At 46.1% G+C, this 24,500-nt stretch overlaps 1 protein-coding gene across 2 annotated transcripts in view; it reads left to right on the forward strand.

Moving 5' to 3' along the window:
* PRKCE (protein kinase C epsilon) overlaps positions 1 to 24,500 on the forward strand; it is a 470,124-nt gene that overhangs the window by 373,119 nt on the left and 72,505 nt on the right. For both annotated transcript variants that reach the window (XM_024552856.4, XM_045189472.3), the window contains one exon: positions 16,008 to 16,162. In XM_024552856.4, the coding sequence (XP_024408624.2) occupies positions 16,008 to 16,162 (155 nt within the window). The remainder of the gene's footprint in view (positions 1 to 16,007; positions 16,163 to 24,500) is intronic.

Here is a 24,500-nt window from a genome sequence, read left to right on the forward strand (position 1 = left end):
TACTAAGTGTATTCTTGGAAACAGCATCAGAAAGCAGAGAGGGGAAAAACTGGTCTTTTTTTCTCTCTCTCTCAAGTTGCTGAGTAGCTTGCAGTTAATGGCTTTTGCCACTAGAGGGTAATCAAAATTGGAAAAGTATTGCTGAGAAAGTCAATATTGAGGAAGTAGCAACTGGTTATTATGTTTGATTGATCCAGGACCAGAAAGAGCAGACGAAGCCCTAAAATACTTTAGGCTGAGATAAGTGAGCAAATTCGTAATATTCAAAGAGAAGGAATTTTGGAATCACCCTCATTTCCAGCATTGTACATTGTTTATGAACAAAATCTTGAAGTCAAGCAGGAAAAAAAATGGACAGTCAGGGGCAGAGCTGTGCTTCTCTTTTAAAAATAGATACATGGAAGCATGTGTTTGTGTCTACTGGGTGTTTTTGTTTTACTTCTAAAATGAGAACAGCTGAAATAATTTCTGAATTGTGATGGACTTTTGAGCACAGACGGCCCTCAAACCCCACCTGATGAGGATGGAGCTCATCTTTGGGAAAAGCTCTCTGGTGCTCTGTGAAGCAGCCCATCGTTCGTTTTCCCCTGCGTGTGGAAATGGAAGTCCAGCTTACTCCCAGGACAGAGATCTCTGCAACTGTGACCATCGTGAGAGGGGAAGGAAAGGATTTGCAGGCTACTGCCAGACAATGCCTCATCTCTGTTCTTTCTGCTGCAATAATCCTTACTAGCTAGTGACTCCTCTTTTGCCTGAGTTGGAGTAGCATTCTCTCACACTCATTGAATATATGCATTATTAAATAACTTGGGAAGAGGGTAGAGGTTTCATTTCTGAGCCCCTCTGAGTTCCTCTCTGAGCCCCAGGTGTTGTAGACTATAATGAGGTTTTAATCTTCAAATCCTTCATTTGTTCACTTTTGCTATATATAAGAATGGTGAACTGCCTGTAAAATATGGACTTGTTTCTTTGACACCCAGAAATCATGTAAATATATTTACAAATGAAGTTCACATACATTTCAGTTAATGATGTGTTTCTTCATACTGACTAATTGGCAACCCCAAATTAATGAGATTTCCTTGCACGGATGGTTTCTTTTATATATTAAAAAAAAATGGCATTGGGTGACAATGGAAAGAACAGTCTTGGCAACAAAGGCTTGAACCATAGCCCAAGGGATTTAGATTATCATCAGCAGCCTGCTCCAGCAGCAACGTCTTACTGAATAGTATCTCCTTTCTAGATTAGATAGAAAGAAGAATTAGGGAGATACAAGGAAACAGTTTCTAACACTGGTTACACTCTGATCTAGGTGACAGTACAAACTGTGGGAATTGGAAAGTGCCTTATTGGTCGAAACCTTGCAACATGATAAATTACTACAGGAGGCAGAGTTAAGAGTTACAGAATTTTTTCTGATTCTCTTGGGCTTTCTCTTTGGGCTCCTTAGTATTGCAGATTTTGCTACTTTACGCTTACTGGTCTCTCTTTGCTTGTCTAAGTCCCTGGTCTGTGATGTGTGGAATGTGTCTCCCTTTGCCTGTGATTGAGGGGGGGAGGAAGAAGGAGGGGGCGCTCTTGTTGCTGACAGTGAGCTTGAGCTTTCTACAGATGTTGCTCTTCATTTTTAACCGGAATATGGAGGAGAAAGTGTTGACTCTCTAACTTGCAAGACCATGCTCTTAAATTCTTTGACCCTTGCACATTCTTGACTTTTTGAAACATTTTATTTAAATTCTTCCCGATTTCAGAGCTAGGATCGTAGAGTGGATGGTAATAATTCTCGAAGCTTCTTTTATTCAGACTGGTAAAGGAATGGGGGTTGATGTAATTCCTAGTTTATTGAAGCCGAAAAGCCAACATAAGGAAAGAGAAAACGGAGAGGCAACTGTTTAAAACCTTGAAAGAATGCTGTTTTATCTAGTATCCGAAGGGCAGGGAATGTGTCTATGGGTGAACTAACTCCTCCAAAAACCTCATTGAGAAACAGTGTTTGGGGTTTGTCACGGCTGCTCACGGACTCTCGAAACAGTCTATTTCCCAATGAGTGAAAGTAGACATCCCTTCACGTCCAGACTTTCTCTGACTCCTCCAAGGGACCTTCCGTCTTACCCTTGGTCCACTTAAGCTTCACAGCCCCAAGAAGAACACAGCCATTTTGGTAAATGATCGGCTGGGCTTCCCATCTGAATGGCCAAATGTTACTTGTGTGTGAGAACCACAGTTCAGATAAGATCTGCTGTGACTACTTTTCAGATTGTAGCCAAAACTCTTTTACTTCCTATTCTAGAATCAGATACTTCTGACAGGTCCTTATATTAATGCTGAAGATAGGATGTCACAAGAGGTCAGAAATGTATGGGGAGGAAAAAGAAAATTTAAATATTTTCCAGTTGGAAAACTATCCCGAAATATCTTTATTCTATTTTTGAGCCATAAATAAATGATCACAGGTGCTTTGAGTCATGTTGCTGATTCCAGGAAAGTGTTTGCGCAAGTTTAGAAAATAGAGCAGACCAGTTGATTCATGCTGAAACTGATGGCGTTGTCTCCTGAAGCCAAGGCACCCCAGCCCTATGCATGTGGGGCTTGTGCAATGGAGGCTGCTCTTAACTTGTCTTAACTGTCTCTTCTGAGACTGCATCGCTGCCTTTCTCCACCCACCCCCTCGCATCTGCAAAGATCCAGGGACAGCAGCCCCCCAGAGAGTGCTATTTCACAGACATTCTGAAGGTCTGGATGCTGATATCGCAACAGCCATGCTAACTTGTCATTGCCCTTGAGAAAATGTAGGAGTAGCAGGCTATGCCCTTGAGGAAGGACATGGAAGTGGGAAGGGGCGTCAGGGTTCTGCAGGGCGCGGGGGCAGGGGGTGAGATAACCCTGTACAATCGATACTGGGTGAAGGGAAAGCATTCATAAGCTTCTCTTCCTGTGTTTTGTTGTTTCCCCTCTGTTACCACAGCACGCCCATTTGAGTGCCGGCTTGGCTAAAGTCACCCCAAAAGAAATGTTGAAGTAATAAGCATCACCTGCCTTTATTTAGATCTTGCCTTCCTTCCCTCCTTTCTTTGCCCCCAAATTATGAATGGAACTAGATAAGCAGAGGTCGAATTAGGGCTAAGGGGGTAGGTTGCATCTTGATTCTCCCAGTCTCTGGGAGAAGGGGTAGGGAACCATCTACTCCAGTTAAAACTCCTAGACTTCTATTCATTTAACAACTTTATATTACCTAGTACATTTTGTCCAAGTAAATTGTGAAAATAAGTTATTTCTAGTGCTTGGGGCATAGTCTGTGAACTGGTCTGTTTCTGTCTCTCGTAAATTTTCCATTCGGCTGATCGGAGCAGGGCAGAAGTCTTGCTGTGCTGTCAGGGTTCAGGACACCGTTGTCACTGGCTGACCCGGGGCTGCAAGTACGTGGGAACGCTGTCCAGGGCTTCTCAGAGAGGAGGAGGAGGAGAGGAGGGAGCTCTGTGGTGAGGTCTGCCTTTAGGTTGGTGGGGAGCTCTTGCTGATGACTCTTTTGTCAGTGCCTCTGTTTTAACCAAGTTGGCAGAGTTTTATTTAACCCAAACACAGATACACAGCAAAAGAAAACTTATTTGGGCAATTAGAATTGGTGGTAAATCTGAATTATATGGAATGCGTTCAAAAAAGTGACATCATATTACTTTTGTGCGTGAACAGGAAACACATTGCTGCCAGGTAGAAGTTCTCAGAACCTTCCATTCTAAAAAGATAAGGGTAATTTTAATTAGCACATTTGCTAATCAGATGAGTGTTGTCAATGTGCTTAACAGTTTGTGTTCTTAAATGTGTTACAAATTTTCATGCATATGAATTGGCTATTAAGTGGCCAAGCAATGCATTTCTTTAGAAAAATAAATTCTCAGTTTGCTCCTGTTTAAGATATCACAATATCCTACTTGAACAGATGCCAGATGGATGAAGTGCACTACGGTAGGTCCATGTCCATGAAAATAATTTGGTTCAAACAGTTTGGTTTCAAGAGAAGAGAATGGTACTGAAGCAGTGGTTTAGACTCCCGAGCCAGAGCAGAGAGGCAGAGGTGAGGGGTACCTGTCAGCCCAAGGCAGTGGGCTTTGTGCCCGTGCTAGACTCTTTTGCACGATAAGTGCATATTCAGATTCAGGCCCAGACTACATGGTACAAAATGAAACACCAAGTATAATTTCAAGGATAGACGTGTCTCGGAGTTCTGAGAGGAAGACAGAGAATGAGCAGTTTACATGTCGGAGGCAACACTTGGGGCTTGCAGCTAGCAGAAGATCAACAGGTATCTGCCAAAGATTGTTGGCACTTGCAAAATTAATGTGCTAACCTTCCAGTTAGTGTAGCAGAGTCTGGGAGCCCAAAGTTGCGGATTGCTGATTCTTATGAAACCAATGCGCTTCGTAATAGTTACTTCGCTTGCCTCCTACTTGGCAGACCAAGAATCTGACACAAAGTAGAATAACAGTAAAAGTCATATAAGTCTGGAAATGTATTCCTTTTCCAGGCATTTGTTTAGAATTTCCTGGCACTGGATTGTTTGTGGGTCAGTATTGCAAAAGAATACACATTTTTAACATAATACTGTGGTTGAAAGCAGTTTGTCACCAACTCACTGATTATTTTACTAATTAGGGATTAGTCAGAAGACGATTAGAATATCTTTGTTTTCATTGTCCTTGAGAAACACTGGTTGTTTGCCTGCACTTTACATCATTGGTGGGTAGATCCCTCTGTGGAATTCTTAAAAGAAGGGTTATGACTGTGTGTAGACCTTAGCTGGTGTGTATCCAGGATGAAGAGAAGTTATCTATTCAGGCGAGCTGCTTAAGTAATCAGCCATCTAATTTATGCACATGCCTACTTCATTCGGTTCAGAAAAGGGATGCAGAAGGAGACCTCAGGGGCTGCTCTGGAACCCGAGACCATAAAGTTGTGTTGAACTGGGTTGTCTAAAGTAATGGTGCTCACCCACCTTGGTAATTCAAACAATCTTAGCTAAGCAAACCCAAAATTATGTTAACTATATTGATGGGTAAATCTAATTAGTCATTATTTATTTTTATTTTTTAAAGATTTTATTTATTTATTTTTAGAGAGGGGGAGGGGAGGGAGAAAGAGAGGGAGAGAAACATCAATGTGTGGTTGCCTCTCGCATGCCCCCTACTGGGGATCTGGCCTGCAACCCAGGCATGTGCCCTGACTGGGAATCAAACTGGAGGCTCTTTGGTTCTCAGGCTGGCACTCAATCCACTGAACCACGCCAGCCAGGGCCAGTCATTATTTATTGAATGACTATTACATATATGCAACATATAATTCCTGCTCTCAAGGACTGAGAAGAGTTCAATTGAAGAAGTAGGGCAGAAAAATAACACTGAGTGAAATAACCCTCTGTGCCTGAACAATGGTGTAAGGTTATAATGTATAGGATATGATTAATCATCACGTGGGTGGTTGAAGTACTACAATGAGTTCACAAGAAGAAGAGTTGTCTGTATGCTGTCTTCATTGGAAAAGGCGTCACCAAAGAGGAGAATGGGAAGAGGAAGTGTTCGATGTGTGGAGAGGAGGGACTTGGAGCAGAGTTGCATGGGTGGGTCAGGAAGGGCCAAGAACAAGGGGTGGCTGCGCTATGAGAAGAAAGACTGAGTGAGGCTCTACCTGGACTACTCAAAGTCTGGGCCTCGGACTAGCAACGTTTTACCACCTGAGAGCTCATTAGAAATGTGGAATCTCAGGTCCCAACCTGGACCTCCAGACTCAGAATTTTGGGGGGTGGGGTCCAGGAATCAGTGTGTGTGTGTGTGTGTGTGTGTGTGTGTGTGTGTAAGTGTCCAGTGGATTCTTTATGTGTGCTAAATTGTGAAAAGCACGACTACTGATAATTTGGGCTCTGTTCCAAATGACAACGAAGACCTGTTGAAGGCTCTTGTGTGAAGATGTGGCATGTTCTTTAGTGAGCTGACAATCCAGGGCATTTGGGAAAATGGCTTTTACACAGAAGCCTCTTCAGTATTCTCACTCACTGTGCTCACCATCTGCAAGATGAACTCCGTCCAAATTGCCAATCGCCTAAGTGTTGAAGCTGAAGTCATATAACTGTTCTTTGAGGTGGTGTCTTCAGGCTGGGGGTAGGTCTTCTCTGAGCTATGGTATAGTATGCGTCTGTGGTGTATCTTTGTAAGCAGGGATTTTTTAAAGTGTGTGCTTTGCAAAAAGCATTTAAATCAGCAGCAATAACAAACATACCTATATGATTAATGCTTTATAGTTTAAAACGTACTCATTCATGTATTTTTCTGACCATTTAAAAAATCAGTTCCCACCTGATTTGAATCAGTTCATTTATCCGGAATTTATCAGGAAATTCAGATTTCTACATTATTTTCAATGGGAAAAATTTTCCAAGCTAGATCATTATATGATCATATGTACCAATAGAATTATCATTAAGATAAAATTGGCTCACATTTTTAAGTCTTGGTAAAAATAATTTTAAATATTATTTCAGTTTTATTTGGTGACTTCGGTATTGTTAGCCTTCAGGGCTATAAGAAGTAAGGACCGCTATTCCTATTTTAAATAGCCCCAAATTAGCAATTTTGGGGTCAATTCTAGCAATCACGTAGGCCTTTATTTCCCGCCTGACTGCTCCAATAAGCAAGAAAGAATGGAGTTTCCTTCAGGTTAAAATGCTAACCTTACTTTCGCCCGCAGTGTCACAGAGCTGTCCTTGGCCCGTGGACTTGAGCGTGGTGCTAGCCTCTGTTAGTGTGTGGGTCACGGGGTTCTGGGCATTGGTGGCCCCTCCCCACTTAGAGGACTTCTTCCCCTGATGGTCACAGGGGTAATTTAGATGTTGGAGTTTGCCAGAAAGTAGACCGTGTAAAAGAAGGAAGTTGTATTCACCTAGACTCCAAGTTGACCCTAGAGACGACAAGGGTCCTGGGGAGAAGAGGGGCATCTCTACCATGCCCCTTTAAAAAGCAGCTGAGTTTTTGTCCTAGAGATTCAGAACCACATTTAAAAATACAGCCTGAGCAAAGGCTTAAGGTGCAGACCTGAACACTCAGTCTTGAACCTTAGCCCCAAGCACCTTTACTTTTGGTGCATGAAATATGCGCTCTATTGTCAGCTCTGTTGAATGAGGCTAAGGGTGGCTCTTGTCGCAATGGAAAGAAGCCTGGCTTTGGGACAATGGGCCGGGGTTCAAAGTCTGTCTGTATTACTCAGCAGCCCTGTGGCCTTGGGCAAGTCAGCTACCACCTCTGAGCCCCTGTTTTACTCTGGAAAATGCAGGTATTAACGCCTGCTTTCGAGATTCTTGCACCAGTGGAAAGGTAGCTCATAATTCAGCTCATAATTCACATGGGGTAGGTTCTGGACAAATGATTGCCATTATTAATCTCTCCTTGTTCATTGTCTCCCATTAGCCTTAGATTATACTTTTCTAAGCGGCGGGGTGGGGGGGTGGGGGGTGGGGAGGGGGATGGAAGGCCAAGATGGAGATGGTTTGCTTCAAACAGTGAGGTCTCCTCATCGTTGCCTGGGAACACCAGATGCGTCCCTCTGTGTGTGCCTGCGGGGTTTCCTGCTCCTGGAAGGCTCAGACCTGGCTCATGTCGATGCTTCCCCCCCTCCCCCGAAGTCCCAGCTCTTCCATGGACTTTCCTTCATTATTTCTTCATCACAAATCTACTATAATAAAATACCATCCTGTGGTGGTAACTCATATTTCACTGGAAGTTCTCGTTCCTCCCACTAGATTGTAGCCTTTTGCAGGCTCCCTATAAATACAAACTGACTGACTGAATGGACATTTGCCCATCACTACACCATATGCAGCCCCCAAATACAGGCTTGTGAATGAAAAACTAGAATTAACATTTTCCTGAGCAGTTTTCTTTCTTTTTGTCAGGCACCTAAAGGAAGGATAATCTATTTTAATTCTCTGTAAAGTAGCTACTCTTGAATGTTAATTTTATAGCTGGGGAAACCAACACCTTTGTTGGGCCAAGTTCACAAAGCCTGTAAGTACGACAGCTGAGCCAGGATTCACAGGGCCAACAGGGGGCGGTGCCTGAGTTTGGACCGTGTGGGGAGGACGTGCGTGGAGAACGCTGTCAGAGCGTTCAGAAGACACCCACGGCGGAGTATCACCAACAGGACTGAGCACTGTCCAGGCATGAACTCTTTCAGCTGAGGCCCTCAAGCTCCCAAGTCTTTTTCTCATTCGTGGCATTAACAAGTCTGTTCAGATCATGGATTTCCACATTTAGAGAAGCCAGCTGCCTATCCCAGTTGCCGAGCCCTTGGTCTCTGTCCCAAGGTGACTGGCTCCTGACACTGCCACTGGCTTTGGCTCCCTCACCGCCTTTCCAGGTTGTTAAGAACAAAAGGTTTGTGGACAGATTAAACACAGGCTGTTTCGGCTCTGCTGCTGCAGGCCCCTTTGCCTGCTCAGTGCGGACTACAGGGTGTTGACTGGAGTCTGTGCTCATAGATTTTCATAAAACAACCCACCCGGAATCGAGCACCTTCTTACACCAGCACGGTTGTGATTAAGCACTTCATCAGAGAGGACCCAGTGCTGTTACACCAAATATTTATAAGTTTACCTCAGCACTCTGCCTAGGGTTCAGAGTCAGCCTGGGCAGAAGTATGGAGATCAAAGAATTTAATAACTAAAAAACTTCCTTTCATGCTCAACCTGTCATCAAATGAAAGTCTTAGTGAAGCGGTATGGAAATCCTCTTCAACGTGCCCGCAGCCACCAGCCACACCACTTAAGGTTTAAAACAACGTGATCAAGTGTTCAGAATCCACAGGATTGAGTTGTGTCTGAACGTCAGTGTATGCTTTCCAAGTTGCCAGTTTCCCCCAGGGTAGCACATTTTCGTTTTGGCTCTGTTACAGGAGTCAGAACAGGAAAGGGGATTGAGCGCAGTGGTGATGTCAGCCACGCTTTCTTGCCATCACGGAGAGGTTTGTTTGGCTCAGGGCAGCCATGCGTATGAATCCAACAATGACTCTATAGGACTAAAAGTCAAGCCCAGTGTGACTGATAGAAAGAAAAAGATAAGAAATGCAATTACGAAAGCATAGCTCTTTAGCCACCGTTGGAATTTCAGGCCCTTGATTGGATTGTGTACGGCCTCAGAGTTGCAGAAACACGGTAAGCCCAGTATCAGAGACACAGTAAGTGCTGTGCTATGGCGTCATTGGAATGGCTTGGATGGGCCTGGCACGGTGTTAAGCGTTGTGGGGACACAGCCAGGAGCAGGAGACATGGCCCTGGTCGCTCCAGGAGATGCTTCCTGTTGTACCAAGGAAATGTAATGGAGAGGGAGGGTTGCTTGTTCTTTTTCAAAAATAAGATATTAAGACAGTGGAAATAGGGAAGAGATGGAGTAACTTCAGGCTACCTTTTTCCGATCTATCTTGAACTCTGCTTCTAGAAAAGTTTCTCTTTTCTATTTTTTAGTCCTCCTCACCCAGGGATGTATTTACTGATTTCAGAGAGTTGGGGGAGAGAGAGAGAAAGAGAGAGAAACATCTATTGGTTGCCTCCTGTACATGCCCTGACTGAGGATCAAACCCGCAACCTGGGTATGTGCCCTGGGCAGGAATCGAACCCACACCCTTTTCGTCTATAGGACGATGCTCCAACCAACTGAGCCACCCAGCTAGGGCTAGAATAGCTTTTATTTTATTTTTTTTAACATCAGCTCTCATGATGCCATTTTACAACTCAAAAGATTTCTAGAGTTCTTTACTTTCCACCTGTGTTTTCAGAACCGTGTCCCCCCACCCCGGCCCCACCACTACCCAGTCTGTCTCCGTCCTGCTGTATCCAGAGCAGATGAGCTGTTGTCTAGACAGCGCGTTTTCTCACGGGCTCACCCCAGCCCCGCTCATCCCGTACACAACGTTCACTTTGCTTACTGCTGCCCCGCAAGGCTGTGCCTCTAACTTGCTCGGCCTCCCCCTCCTCCCTTCTCCCTCCTCCCAGTGTCCAAGACCTTATTCAAGTGGCCTTTCCTCTAATTCAGACTTGTCTCACCAAATTGCTATAGCAATGACCAGTTCCATCAGTACCACTGGTATTATGAAAAATGAAGTATAGAAAGGGTTTACATATGACTGTCCATTATAATGGCCTCCTGTAAGTGGTACAGCCTGAATGATGGGCAGTTACTTTCTGGTGGGGCTAAGAAAATGTGACCCAGATACAGGGGTGTCACAAGCCAATTTGATACAAGAGAGCTATCATCTAATTTGGGAGCATTTTGCCTTGCTGTCTGTGGTTTCCTGTCCTTAGTTCCTAGCTCCTGGACACCAAAGCCGTGGCTTATGTCATATTCCAGACCCTCCAAGAACCTACCCTGGGCTTGGGTACCCAGGAAAGACATGTTGTGTGGATGGGTGAAATGATGTAGACACACGGTGGGAGAGGAGATGTGACAGAGGGTAGAGCGAGGACCTTCAGACAGCACGTTGCAGAAATGGTTCATCACGTCACGGGCACATCAAAGGCGACCTGTTCCAAGTCCAGTCTTTTGTTGGGCGCTCATGTGAAATGGATTCAGAAGTGATAGGATCTTTGCACATATAAACAGCTGACAAGTGATGAAGAGCGTGTGTCCAAACAAACCCACTGGCAGGACATGCAGTGCTGTGGAGAGGAAGCCCCCGGCTATCCGTCACACCTCGAAGGATGAGCAGGGCGGGTCTAGTTTTCCCTTCAAAGGCAGGAAAGGTTAGCGCTCTGGGAAAATGGGGCGCAGCGCGGATTTCTAATAGATGGCGTGGCCCTTCCAGCTTGTAGGTTGTTATTAACTATTCTTACCCTAAATGGCCGTGACATACAATCTCTTTCCTAATTTTATTATATTACTTGGTATCACAAGATCGTAACTGTTTAGACATTCAGGTAAGATTAAGGGAGGAGAAGGTGGAATAAGGCTCTTAAAATCTTTGATTACCTCAGAAAACGTATTTGCTTACTTTACCAGGAAGCTAGTGTTTTCTTTTGTTTTCTCCCCATGCCAAGAGGGGATTAACGAGTAGCTGCTGGGTTTGCCAGCTTTCATTGGATTTCAGTTTATGTAATTAGGCAGTTCCCAGAGTGATGGGAGGTTCTCACTCTTTATCAAAACATGCTTCTCAGATGTGTTAGGTGTGGAGGTCAGAAACAATGCGGACTCACTGAATGGAGGGAGGGGAAGTGAAAAACTTATCTTGCCTTAAAACATTCCTATGTAGAAAGGGTCAACTGAGCTTGGGGGCCACGCACACTGAGCTCTGTTGAGTAGAAAGCAGGTTAGAACTAAGGTTCAAAATTGCCCCAAGTTAGAATAACTCCAAATGAGGCCAGCAATAGAAAGAACGTGGGGAAAGCAAATATTGTTTGCTGTTGAATTTCCAGCATCCGGAGCCTTGTCCATGGTGAGTGTTCGATCCCTCACACATTTGACAAAGATGTACTAGGAGCCCACGGTGTGCCGGGCTCAGTTCTAGTTGCCAAGGATACGGTAAGGGTCTACACCGGCAAAAATCCCTTCTTCCTGTTGCTCGCAGGGAGGGAGAGTTGGATGAGCCGATTTTGATGCAGTGCCCCCCTAGGCAGAGTTCAGAGCCAGTGGTGACGGAGGAAGAATAAGATGTGTTCCTCAAGGAACTGAGCATATCTCATGGGGAAGTGAAGGTATCTGGGCACAAAGCAAAAGAGCTTTCGAAGCTGTAACAGAGCAGTAGGGGCTGAGAGAGACGGATTCCAGGCGGGCAGAATGGTCAGAGTGGGCACCGGCTCCAGACTCGTCTTCAAGCCCTTACACAGTGAGAACTGGCAGATAAAAACATCAGTGTTCCCTTTGGTTCCCTTTCCCTCTCACAGTCCCCAAACCTTATTTGTTCTTCTACCCACACAGTGCTTGTTTTTAAAGGAAATTGCAGCAGTTTTTCTTTGGGGTTAGGCTAATTCCCTTTAAAAAAAAAAAAGAATTTTCCACAGTTCCTGTCTTCATTTAGTATACAGACTAGTGGGGGAGAAATACATACATCAATGAAGCAAATAAAACTGTCACTGTTCTGAACGCTACAGTGGAGAACATAGCACATATTGGGGGGACCTGACCTTTCAGAGAAGTCAGGGACAGCTTCCTAGAAGAAAAGATGGCTGCACTTAAAGCTGGAGGATGTGGAGGAATTAACAAGGTGCAGGGAGAGGGGGAAACATTCCAAGCAGAGGGAACAGCATGAGCAAAGGCCCTGTGGCAGGAGGTAGTTTGCCGTTGGGGCAGAGAGAACAAGAGACAGCTGGAAGTGAGATGACGCAGGAGGTAGGTAGGGCCAGACCATATGGGCTGTATGGCATAAAACTTCTTCATATGCCATACAGCCCATATGGTTGTATGGCCTTTTTAAAGGCTAAACAGGAAGCCTTTAAAAGAACCAGTAGAATGAGGGTTGCCATCAGAATTTCATTTCATCAGGGTTCTCTGCCTGTAGCGTGATCAGCATGTGGTGGGGGGACTGGAGTCGATGTAGGGAGCAGGAGTACAAGGCACTTGCAAGAATCTAGACAAGAGATGATAATTGCTTGAGCCAGAATGGTGGCCATGAAGGTGGTGGGGATGGACAGAAGTAGACAAATATAACACGTATGAAATAGGAAGTCCGAAGGTACGAAAGGTGAATGCTTGATGATGCACGTACGGGATGAGGGAGAGGGAGGTACGGCGAATGACTTCCCGGTTTCTGGTGTGTACAACTGGCTGAAGGGTGAAGCCTGACCCTGAGACAGGCACCCTGGATGAGGACCAGTTTGCTGAGGGGAAGATTATGAAGTCAGTTTTGAACATGGGGGGCTTGAGTGCCTTTGGGGCACCTAGCGGGAGTTGTCGGAAATGCAGTTGGATAAATGGGTCTGCGGCTTGCAGAAGAGGGCTAGGATGGAGGCAGACATTTGTGAGCCCTCGAGTCAAGGTACATGGAACACTGTGAGTGTGACGGACATCACCCAGCAAGTACAGAGTGAGCAAGGGTGGGGGGGTCTAGAACCAGCTGCGTGGAATTCTAACACGTAGTGGCTGGGGAGGGGAGAAGCCTACAAAAGGAAGCAGAAAAACCCTGCCAGAAACATAGGGAGAAAAAGCAGCCGTCAGCCAAGGGAAGCAAATGTTCATTGGAAGAGATGATGATCAGGGGAAATGCTGCTGGAAGGACGGGAAAAATGAAGACTTGATTATGATAACAGCAGCTACAATACTGTCAGAAACAATAGTAGAGACAATCTTTGCGGAGCACCACTTATGAGTCAGGCATTTTAATGTATAATTTAATCCTCCTAAGAAGTCTTTAAGGCAGGTCTTATTACCATCCTCATTTTTACAGATGAGAAAACTGAGCACAGAGATGTGAACTCATCTGCCCCAGGCCACTCAGCCAGTCACGTGATAAAATCGAGGTGGGAGCACTTTCTCACTCCACAGCCACTATTCCTAAACGCTGTGCATACAGTGTTAGAGGAAAAACAGCAGCAAGGAAGGGTGAGCAGGGAGGGCAGGTGATTTCTTCTTTAAAGATTCGGATTCATTCAAACACAGCCAAGGAAATACTCCATGGTCTCTAAAGCCCAACTCCAAGGTGGTGGCGCTGGAAGGGTGTTGCAGTGGCTATTTCTGATGGAGTGGTTCGGCTAGACGAGGGCAGTGTTGACGACATGACCCAGGGTACGTGCCAGGTGAAGGGCTTTCTGCAAGTGCTCTAGGGTGGTGCTCCTCAAAATTGGGGTCCTAGGACCGCAGCGTCGACATTACTTGGGGACTGTGATGCAGATTCTCAGGCTCCATTCCTGATCTTCTGCATCAGAAGTAGAACCAGCAATCCATCCGTGTTCTAACAAATCTCTGTGTGATTCTGATACACAAGTTTAAGAACCCTTGTTCTTGGGGATCCTTGACAAGAGAAGGGAAAAAAAGGAAAACTCAAATAACTTATAATCCCTATATCTCATAAATGCAAAACACCTTGGAAGAAACCAGATGGAAGAGTCAGCGGTTCTTAGCCCTGGCTGCTCGTGGGATTCACGTGGGGAGCTTCAAAGCACTGGTGCCTGCGTCCTCCCCTCGGAAGTTCTGGTTTCATGGGGCTGGAGCTGTTCTGCGCATTCAGTTTTTGAGATGAGGATTTGAATGGGGAATGGATGAATGAATGTTCGGTAAGGCAGCCTCTGTACTTCTGAGTACAAAATTGTACTCTGGGAGGAAAGTGAGTCGGGTCTTGAAGGGGAAGGGCAGGGCAAATGGAGGAGAAGCTAGACCTTGGGCCCTTTTTGAGTACCAGCAAAGCCTAAAAAATTCTGGAGATTGGAGTGTGAAAGAAGGTAGTCTGAGTTAGTAATAGTTCTTAACAATGGACTTATTTTTCAAAGAGATGCCAATAATAAAGTAGATGCACTATCAATTTCATGAATGAAGGAGTATCATTGTGATTTTTACTCAGTCTTAATGGGAGTGATTCCATGAATTTTGACTGAAAAGGATATGCTAGCATTCTCCTGGGAGACTCGTTTAAGACTCCACCTGTGTGTAAAGAAGGCACTCTGCTCCTCTGGTCTCTCAAGGGTCACCTTCCACCCCAGCTGCCCTGGCCAGGTTACTGGACCTGAGCATTCCCACATCCAGGCATATGTGTGTGTCTGCCCTGCCCCACCTCCTCCTCCTCTCCAGGCCTCGCCCCATCCAAAATCCTGCATGGTCCCCTAGTTCAGAGTACTCCCTTCTTCCAACCCTTTCAGCACCCAGTGTCATTAAGGCATTCGGCTTCTATCTTGTTTCTGTCGTTCCGCCCCCTTTGCATCTCCACCCCGGATGGTAAGTCCCCCAGGGACACTTATGACTTACAGTTTTTACCTCCTGCCTAGCATAGCACCCCACCCCCTACAGGCTTAGAAAATTGTAGTCAAGAAACTGTAAAACTGCACTGCAGGCTATCTTCTTCCCCAGGCCCATGGCTTGTGGAGAAGCAGGCACCACCCCCTGCCCCACCCCCAGGAGCTGAGACTGTGGTCTGGCTTTTCTGAGGGCTGAAGCAGGAACCCAGAGGGAATGTCATCAGAGTGAAGAGGGGCCCTCACAGGAAGGGGCTCTGATGCTCTCTATTCTGTGCTACTTTGTATAGTTTCCACACCTGCTCTGACACATCGCCACACAAATAAAACGTAGAAATCTTTTCTCCCACAGTTCTGGAGACCAGAAATCTGAAACCAGCATTACTGGACCAACACAAGGTGTTAGGTGGCCCATGCTCCCTCCAGGCTTTAGAGGGGTCTTCTCGCCCTTTTCAGCTTCTGGCGGCAGCTGCACTCCTTGGCTTGTGGCGGTATCACTCCAGACTCTGCTTCCTGGTCGCACTGCCTCATCTTCCCTTCTCAAGTTTCCCTCTTCTGAGGACATTTGTAATTGTATGAAGGCCCACCCTGGTGACTCAGGATAACTTCCCACCTCAAGTCCCTAACGTGTCCCTTGCAAAGTCCTTCTTTTTTTGCCATCAAAGGGAATGTTCACCTGTCTAGGGATTGGAACATGGACATCTTTTGGAGAGCCCATTATTCAACCTACCCCACATGGAAAGGTAGCTGGAGCCTCCAGACCTGTCCAAGGCCACGCTGCAAGGCTGTGACAGAAATCAGACAAAAACCCAGGTCTCCTTGATGTTAACTTTGGGCTGCTTCCGCTAGACCGAGCGAATGCCCGTGAAAATAATACAGAGAAAGAGGTTTTACAATAGCACCCCAGGCCCCCACTGGTGCACTGTATTCACTCATCATCTCTCTGGATTGCAGGCATGCTTCCAGGATTCATCTACCTCTCTCCTTCCTCCCCGCCGAGTGCTGGTTCTATCAGGACGGGCTCCCGGGATGCCGGCCAGTGTGGGCAGCCGCAGTGGAAGGAGCTAAATGGCTTTTTCCCCTCTCCTTTCAGGACCGCCTCTTTTTCGTCATGGAGTATGTAAATGGTGGAGACCTCATGTTCCAGATTCAGCGCTCCCGAAAATTCGACGAGCCTCGTTCCCGGTTCTATGCTGCAGAGGTCACGTCCGCCCTCATGTTCCTCCACCAACACGGAGTCATCTACAGGTAGCTCTTCCTTGCTGCCCTCCCTCCTGCAAGTGCGAAGGGGAAGGGCTCTGCAGACACTGGAACTGCTTGGGCTGCTGCCCAACTGGTCTCTTAGTAACCCGCTTTAGATTAGTTGTTTGTTTCAAGTTGCTTACAGAGGACTTTGGGGAGGGGGCAGCTGTTTATCACTGGGAATGTTAATATTTGAATAGCCCCAGGGGACCCACTGCTTGTGCCAGTTTTGATTGAAAGCCCAAGAACGACATTTTAAAGGCCTGGTGCCCAACGACCTTGGGGTGACCTTCATTTCTTTCTCTCCCCACCCTCTTCCTTCAACATCAGGGCATTCTCTTTACTTTTTCCTTCTGTGCCATGAACTTCCTCCCCTTCCCAACCTCTTGCCACTTCCTGAGTTTGTTTGGCTTAGTTGTCTCCAGCAGATAGAATCAGAGAAGGGGGAGTTGCCTGGGGGTCTCAGGGTTTATGGTCCCGGCCGAGGAAAGGAAGGGAACTAGACAATATCCAGAGGAAGTGACTCTTTGCAGATCATCTAGTCCCCTATTACTGCCCTGTCCCTGGTCCAAGAAAACAGGAGACGCAGTGTGCGCATGCGCGCGCACACATATTTTCCAGTAAGGCGGACGGACTATTTACGCAGGCTCTTCTGTGAGGTCAGGAATTCTGGAAGAAGTAAATATTTATAATTAGCAACAGGGCACTAAAAGTTCTAAAGTTATTTCAGTGACTGTCAGACAATTTCTTGGGTTTTGCTTTCCACCCCCTCCCCTGCCTTTTCTTTTCTTCCTTTCCTTTTTTTTTTTTTTTGTAATTTGGTGGAAGAAGGGTTCATCCCAGAACTTGGTTCATCCCAGAACTTAGTCACTCACAGGAACCTCGCTGGTCAGTGAAGTTCCCACTCCTGTGAGCAACTAATGTTCTTAAAGGGTTTCCAACCAACCCCTACCCCAGGCTTTGCTTCCTAATGACATTTCTTAGCTTCCCAAAGGATGTGCCTCTCTGCTAAGAGAGTCAGTGGTTCCCTGTGGGCTGCATAATAAAGCCCGTACTTTCTAGCCTGCTGTTCATGGCCCCCACACTGTGAGTTCATGTACTTGTTTCCTGTTGACGCAGGACAAGTTACCACAGACTTGGTGGCTTAAAACACCACCTATTTATTACCTCACAGCTTCCATGGGTCCGCAGTCCAGGCCTGGTGTACCTGGGCCTCTGCTCAGGGTCCCTCTACTGTGATGGATTTGTCAGCCAGGCTGCATTCTTGTCTGAAGTTCGGGGTCCTCTTCCAGGCTCAAGTGGTTATGGGCAGAAATCACTTCCTTGCAGCTGTAGAATTCATGGGGCTTGCTCCTTCAAGGCTAACAGGAGAGAAAGGCTTTTACACTTTGAGTCTCTAAGTAAAACCTGGACTCTCCTTTGAAAGAATTAATCGTTCAGATCAGGCCTACTCAGGGTAATCTCCTTTTCATTTCTCAAAGTCAAATGATTGGGGACCATAGTTATATCTGCAAAATCCCTTTGCCTTTGCACTATAATATTACATAGTCATGAGAGCAATGTCCCATCACTTCTTCCATATTCTTCTGGTTAGAGGTAAGTCACATCTCCACCAAAGTCAAGAGGAGGGGATTATGGAATTATGCCAGAGTGTGCATCATCAGACTTCTGTCTGCTACAGCCCAGTATACCTTTCTCTTCTCACTTCCCACAATACCTTGTTTTGAACCCACCAAGGCTCTTAGCTTTCCTCAAACTCACCTGCCAGTGCCCACCTTCCCGTGCCTATGCCCCTCCTCGCTCCCGCCTCTGTCGTGCAGTACTTCCTGCCGTCACAGAGCCTGATCCACCTGCCAGAGTCAGTCTGTCTGTCACCCATGCGTTTATTTGCAGTCTGGGACTGTCGCGGCCACACTTACCACCGTTCACCCTGTGCAGGGGCTAAGCGTCCACATGGATCCTTCACTAGGTTGCAAACTCTCTTAACAGCCATTTTTTTTTCTTTTTCTTTTTTAAACCCCTTAATCTTTTTTTTAACATCCTCATTGCATTTTGTGTGGAATAAGTAGTCAATAAATGAACATCGACGCCCATTAGTTTAAAACCCTAATATTTACCCGCAAAGCAGCTTACAAGCTAGTTAGAGATACAGGTACAAGCTAGTTAAAGATACTGGAGTTAGATGGGTGAAGAGATCACCCATACTCAAGGCACTGCCTTCGTGACATGAAGAATTGTCATTCTTTGAGATGTTAGCCCCATGCCACCCCTATTCAAGTGGGTATAATCATCCACAGCCTAGCCCCCGGAATTCCGAGCCTCTCCTTGAATAATTTGCCCAAGGCCCTCCTTGGTCAGTGACAGACTTACGAAGTGTAACTGACTGATCAACAAACTAATGCTGTACAATACTCCATGATACTTGTTCCCCTGCCTTTTGAAGCCGAAGTCCAAACTCTTTAGCTTGTCATTCCAGGTACTCCAAGACTTGACTTTCCCTTACATTTCTAGTTTTCTTCTCCTTTTCAATTTTCTAAATGAATGTATCCCTGTCACCACACCTGGGAACACTTTGGCTCCAGTGGCTTCTATGAGCCATGCTTTCTCTCTCTCTCCCTCCCCTTCCCACTGCCCTGACTGGTTCCCGGTTCTCCTCAGTCTCTGTTATCACCTGGCCTGGCTCCTCTTCCCTCTAACCCCCATTCTCTAAATGCCAGTTTTCCCCAGGGCCTTCCTCTGGCTTTACTTATTTATTATACCCTGAATACTCTCCCTGAGCCATGTCAACATTGGCTTGCCTTCCAAATGACTCCTGTGTGCCAGCGGCTCCTGCATCACTGTATCCAACCCGCAGTGACCTCCAGAACCCCAAACAAGATCTTTCTCTCAAGCGTCTTTCTTAAGACTTGACCTTCAAGGCCTTTCTCCTTCTTCTCTGATTAGTCTAGTCATTTATAGATTTCACTCATTGCTTCTTGGTTTTCAGCTCTTCTGTCTGCCCATCTCCCCTCTATTGTCACCCAGTAGTCTTTCAGAGTACAGCCTGATTGTTACATGTTTCCCTCCTTCGCATCCTATAACCCTTACAAGGACAGCAATGCCCCCACACTGGCTTTTATAGTTCCCCACACCCTGGCCCTGTGACTGTGGCGCACAGCTCTGCAGTTTGGGCACAGGAGTGAAGGGCACAGGCCGTGAGCAAAAGGTGGGACCCTCTCTGCAGGGGTGGCTGGTGTCTGCTGGAGAAAAAGGTGCTGCTTCTACCCAGAGATGCCTTTTTGTTTTTCTAACAAAGGCACAATATATGCTAGCAGGGCCCTGGTGGCCCCAGTAATCCTTTCATCGTTCCCCTTGCCCATGTACCTAACCAGCTAGATACTCCAGGTTATTTATTTGCCAGTCTCCCCCAGATACCATTCTCTTTCATAGGTTTTGTGATCCCACTGTCCCAGGACTTCCCTTGGTCCTAATCTGTGTCTTGATCAGTGAGTAGCTCCCAGTTCACATTCACGGTCTGGCTGCCTCAGAGTTCCCGGTTCAAAAAACATGTAGATTCCATGATATGGAGGGAGGAGGACTAGGTAAGGATACAGGCGAGAAAGGAGCTGAGGGTTGCCGGTACTGGGTGATGGGCCATCTGGGCTCACTCTTCTACTTTTGTGTAGGTTTCCAATTTGCCATAATAATGATAATGTTTTAAAAAGAATAGTGATTCCAGGACAACATTCCTGGAGCTTTTGACTCAATAGGTCCATATGGAATTCAGGACTTCGTTTTGTTTGAAGTGCTCCTCAGGTGATTTAGGGACCAGAGGTCTAGAAAAATGCCCTTCCGCCTTCAGGACTATGTCAAGCACCCCTGCCCTGTGAAGCCTTCCCTGACCACCCAGCCTGCCATGGGGCTCACACCTTCCCCAAGTGCCATAATACCTCTGTACCAGGCATCTTGCTGGTGCCCTTGGCTGACCCTGTAATGTTGCTTGAGATACGTGTGTGATTGAGACGCCACACTTGAGCGCTTATCTTGTTGACCTAGGACAGTACCCTGCTTATAGTAGGTGCTCACTAGATACTTGTTATTCTGGTCTGTAAGTCCAGAGCCTTCCAGTCAAGTGGCTTTCCACCTCACAGGCGTGTGCCTCTTGAAAGTCTGTGTTGGAAGCATTCCTAGCACGCAACAGATGGTTTTTTTCCTTTACCTGAAAAGGGCCCCATTTCTTCATATATCTCCTTTTATGGATTAATGAGGACCATGTGGTCTCTGTTTCCCACAATGCCTTGCTTTAAGCTGTCAGCAGAAGGTTATTCGGGCGGCTAGTCTGCAGCTGGCTGGAGCGGCAGTGAGAGCGTGTCCTGTCGGCTCTTCTGAAGCTGGACAGAGGCCGTCGTTTGTGGGATATGGGGCTTTATCTGGAAGAATAGCAAAACCAGTTATTGGAGGAGAACTTCACTGCTCAAGTTGAGACTGGATTTTCCAGCCTTCCTGCTAGAATTTACATACGAACTATTGATTCACTGGCCAGTGTTCAGGACTAAAGGAAGAAGACATTTCTCAGGCCGTTGGCTCACACTTGCAGGAGAGCCCAGGCTGACAGGCATGCCGCCTTTCCTTTCCTCTGGTCCCTCTCTGCACTGCTTTCCCACGCTGGGTAGCAACAGAGCCCAGTCTCTGTGTCCCCTTCCCAGCAATCCTGGCACTTCTCTGTGGAGGAAGGCGTTAGCTCACTGTGTGTCCACTCTTCCTAACTATGGCTTTTAAAGATCTCTTTCCCTCCTTACACAATTGCACACCCTGTGAGAGGTGGTTTCAAAGAGTGGCCCTTCTTTCCAAAGGTGATTCAGGGAACTTTCTCCTCTGCTACAAGCTGCTCGGTGCTTGCACGCGTTTCTCTGAGCTGCTCGGTGGCAGCGGCTGACTCCCCGAGAGCACTCCTCTGTCCATGCGACATGGAAAAGGGAGATTGTGTGATCTGCCTCAGACAGAGGGCAGCCAGGGGCCCTGGGAAGAGAACCAAGGCTTGGCAGACAGCCCAGAAGCCAGGGGCACTGCAGCAGAGTGGGCTGGAGACCGTGGCCTCTGCCACCCTGGCCAAGCGTCTTAGCGTTTTATGCCTCGGTGCCCTCATCTATACAGTGGGGATAGTTGTACCTGTGTCTCGAGGCTGGAGGGGTTCAATGAGCTGACAGATCTAAATAATTTTGAATAGTGCCTGCCATACTAAGTTCCCACTTAGCTAATGTTGTCATATCTTGGATTGATTTTTATTAAGATGTGTTGAAAGAATGTTGGAGGTATTTCTTTCAGCCCAGGCTTCAAAAGGGAATTCTGGAATTGCAGGAAAATGAATTCCTTCCTTCCTCCTTATAAAATTAAACTCCTTTTTAAAAAATTATAAAAGTAGTAGTCATAGGAAAAATAACAATTTCAGCAGCAAAGAAAGGTATAAAGTCAGTTTCCCCTTCACCAACCTCATAGCTCCCTTGGGGAAAAACCATTGAACGGTTTCTAGAAGGTTCAAGAAATCTTGTTGAGCAAGTTAGCAAACCTCCTTGGGACAGGCTTCCATTTGAAGTTCAGACAGCGCCTGCCTTGTCTCCTTCACATGGTGGCTGAGAGGGATGGCTGGACGGCAGACTGTGGAGGTGGAGGTGAAGGCTAAGACCAGGCATTTTATTTATGTAAATTATTATTAATGATTAGCATTTGTCATTTGGAGCCCTAAAAGTTAGTCTTTTTCTAGCAGAGGAGGAAGTTGTAAGTTATAAAGCTATTGTGCTCCTTAAATTCTTCAAGACTTTTGATCTTTTTTTTATTCTTACCCAAAGATATGTTTATTGATTCTTAGGAAAAAAAAAGGGGGGCAGAGAGAGAGAAAAAAAAAAAGAGAGAGAAACATTAATTGGTTGCCTACTGTACATGCCCTGACCAGACTGAGGATTGAACCTGCAACCTGGGTACGTGTCCTGACTGGGGATTAAACCCTCAACCTTTTGGTCTAAGGGACGATGCTCCAACCAATGGAGCCACTGGCCAGGATAAGACTTTCAGTCTTCAGTGAACTGTCATCATCACTCCCCAAGAGTTAGTGTGCCCTAGGAGCCCGTTGTGTGCCTGGTGCCAGAACTGAGTGAGCAGTGGGGAGATCAGAGGAGACAGAGGGTATCTCTGCCTGGGCCGAGTCTAGACCACCCCGCACCCAAGAGGTGCTTAGAAAAGGCTTTTCTTGTTGATGGTGGTGTTTATAAGAAGCCAAGTAAGAATTAAGAGCAGGGAACGAAGATGTAGTCAAACCTCCGAGCACTAAATAAACCCGAGTCTTAAAAGTCTTGTCCTCCTCTCCAGGTCTGGGGACAAAGCCCAAAAGGGAGGGGCTTAGAAGGGATTTCCCTCAAAAAAAGTTGGAGACAGACTGAGGTCTCTAGCTGTACTCTCCAAGCCGGGCCTCCCTGGAAAACGCATGTGAAGTTGTGGCGTAAACTGTGGCCTTGCCTCTCTCCTAGTCAAAGGGAGAGAAGGTGTGAGCCTGCCGTGGTCCCTGGAGCCATCTCCTGCCCTTCGGCACCGTGGGCTTTTCCTGACTTGGTGAAGTCTCTACTGAAATCCTGTGTTAACAGATGGAAGGTCTAATATTTAGAGTCTCATTGTCTCTCGGTACATTTTCAACCTAGTGCTAAAACAAAGCAGGGGAGGAGGAGGAGTTGGGGTGATCCCCTTTTCCTCCCAGTCTTCTAGGACCTCACCCTTAGAAAATCATTTAGGGTGCTCGGGGATCTGTTTCCCCACAGAGCATCATTCTCAGCTGGCGGCATTTCCCCACCCATAGAAAACGCTATTTTACTTTTATTTCATGCACTAACTTTATTTACATCTCCTTACAGTCCCCAGTATCGCATCCGATAAGAATCCTTACCGTCCGCCATCTTCACCAGAAGTAGAAAACGACACTTTAGTACAGTTCCTAAGGACCTAAGGGCTGAGCGTGTAATGGGAGGGCACAGCTACCGCCATGGCAGGGATCTCGACGGCGAGTGTTAGATCAGCGAGGGCCGCGGAGGTGACCTAATCCAACCCCATTTTATAGATCAGACTTGGAAACCAAACCCTGGCCATGACTCACCCCAGTTTACACAATGAGGTGTTATAAAGCTCAGATGTTATTTTAATCTAAGATGTACATATAGATAAAGTCAAACTGTTCGACCAGGTGTTTAAAGAAATAAAAAGCCATTTTCTGCCTGCCCTCCCTGCCCCCTCCAATCTCCCCTTCCACAGAGACAAGCACTTCCAATTCCCCTAGCTAACCCTTGGGCATGAATCTGTGTATTTCTCAATAACGTGCATTTATTATTCCTTTCTTGAAACTTTATTTTAGGCATTATCTAGTGACCTCCCACTACGAAAGTGAGAGTTTAGTTCTCTGCCCCCCCTTCCCATCCTCCCATCCTCTCAATAGAGTTTAGTATAATTTTGGTTAAGGGAACATATTTTGTATACATTATTACGACTATGAAATATTACTTGGAACTAAGCCATGTGGTATGCTTTAATTACTTTTCCTTCCCTGTACAAATTTATTTGTTTTCCCTGCAGATAAGAATTATCTATTGGTTTTCTGTGTAGTCATTATTAATTCAACTCAAACTTTCTACAGATTGTCCACCTCTCCCTTCAGGATGTTTAGGTGCCGTAGCTATTCTGTCAAGTTTATATTCCCGGATAAATTTCCCCCAGAGCCTTCTAACGTGCTCCAGCCTGAATGGTTGTCCTCAGTGCCTGCTGCACAGCCGTCGCCCTGGGGCTGCCTGCGCTCTCGTCCTCGCTCTTCCCTTTGCCACTCTCGTTCATGGGGTCTCCTGGCTTTTTATTCCGCATCTCCTCTTTCTCGATAAACTTCCTCCATGTGGTGAAGCGCCCTCAGCAGTTTTCTGAGAAAGACTATGAGAAGTAAATCTTTGAGATCTTCCTGTTATATATCTAAAATCATCTTTGTCTTATTTTCAAACTTGGTAAACAGTTTGGCTGGTTATAGAATTCTAGATTGAAAACTGTTATTTCTCAAAGTTTACTATTGTTCCCTTGCTTTCTAACTCCTAGTGTTTCTATTAAGAAGTCTAAAACTTTTGATTCTGATCATTTGTAAGAATATATTATAATTTCTGGAAGCTTGTTAATTCCTTAATGACGTGGTATAGGCCTATTTTCATCCATTGCACTGGGCCCTGGATAAGCTGTTTCAATTTAGAAAGTCCTGTCCTTTAGTTCTGGAAAACATTTCTTTAGCAATTCCTTCTCTCTCTTCTCTTTCTGGAACTATCGTTCAGATATTGGATTAGTCAACCTGGGG

The sequence above is a fragment of the Desmodus rotundus genome, chromosome 5 (genome assembly GCF_022682495.2).
Source record: "Desmodus rotundus isolate HL8 chromosome 5, HLdesRot8A.1, whole genome shotgun sequence".
Classification (NCBI taxonomy): domain Eukaryota; kingdom Metazoa; phylum Chordata; class Mammalia; order Chiroptera; family Phyllostomidae; genus Desmodus; species Desmodus rotundus.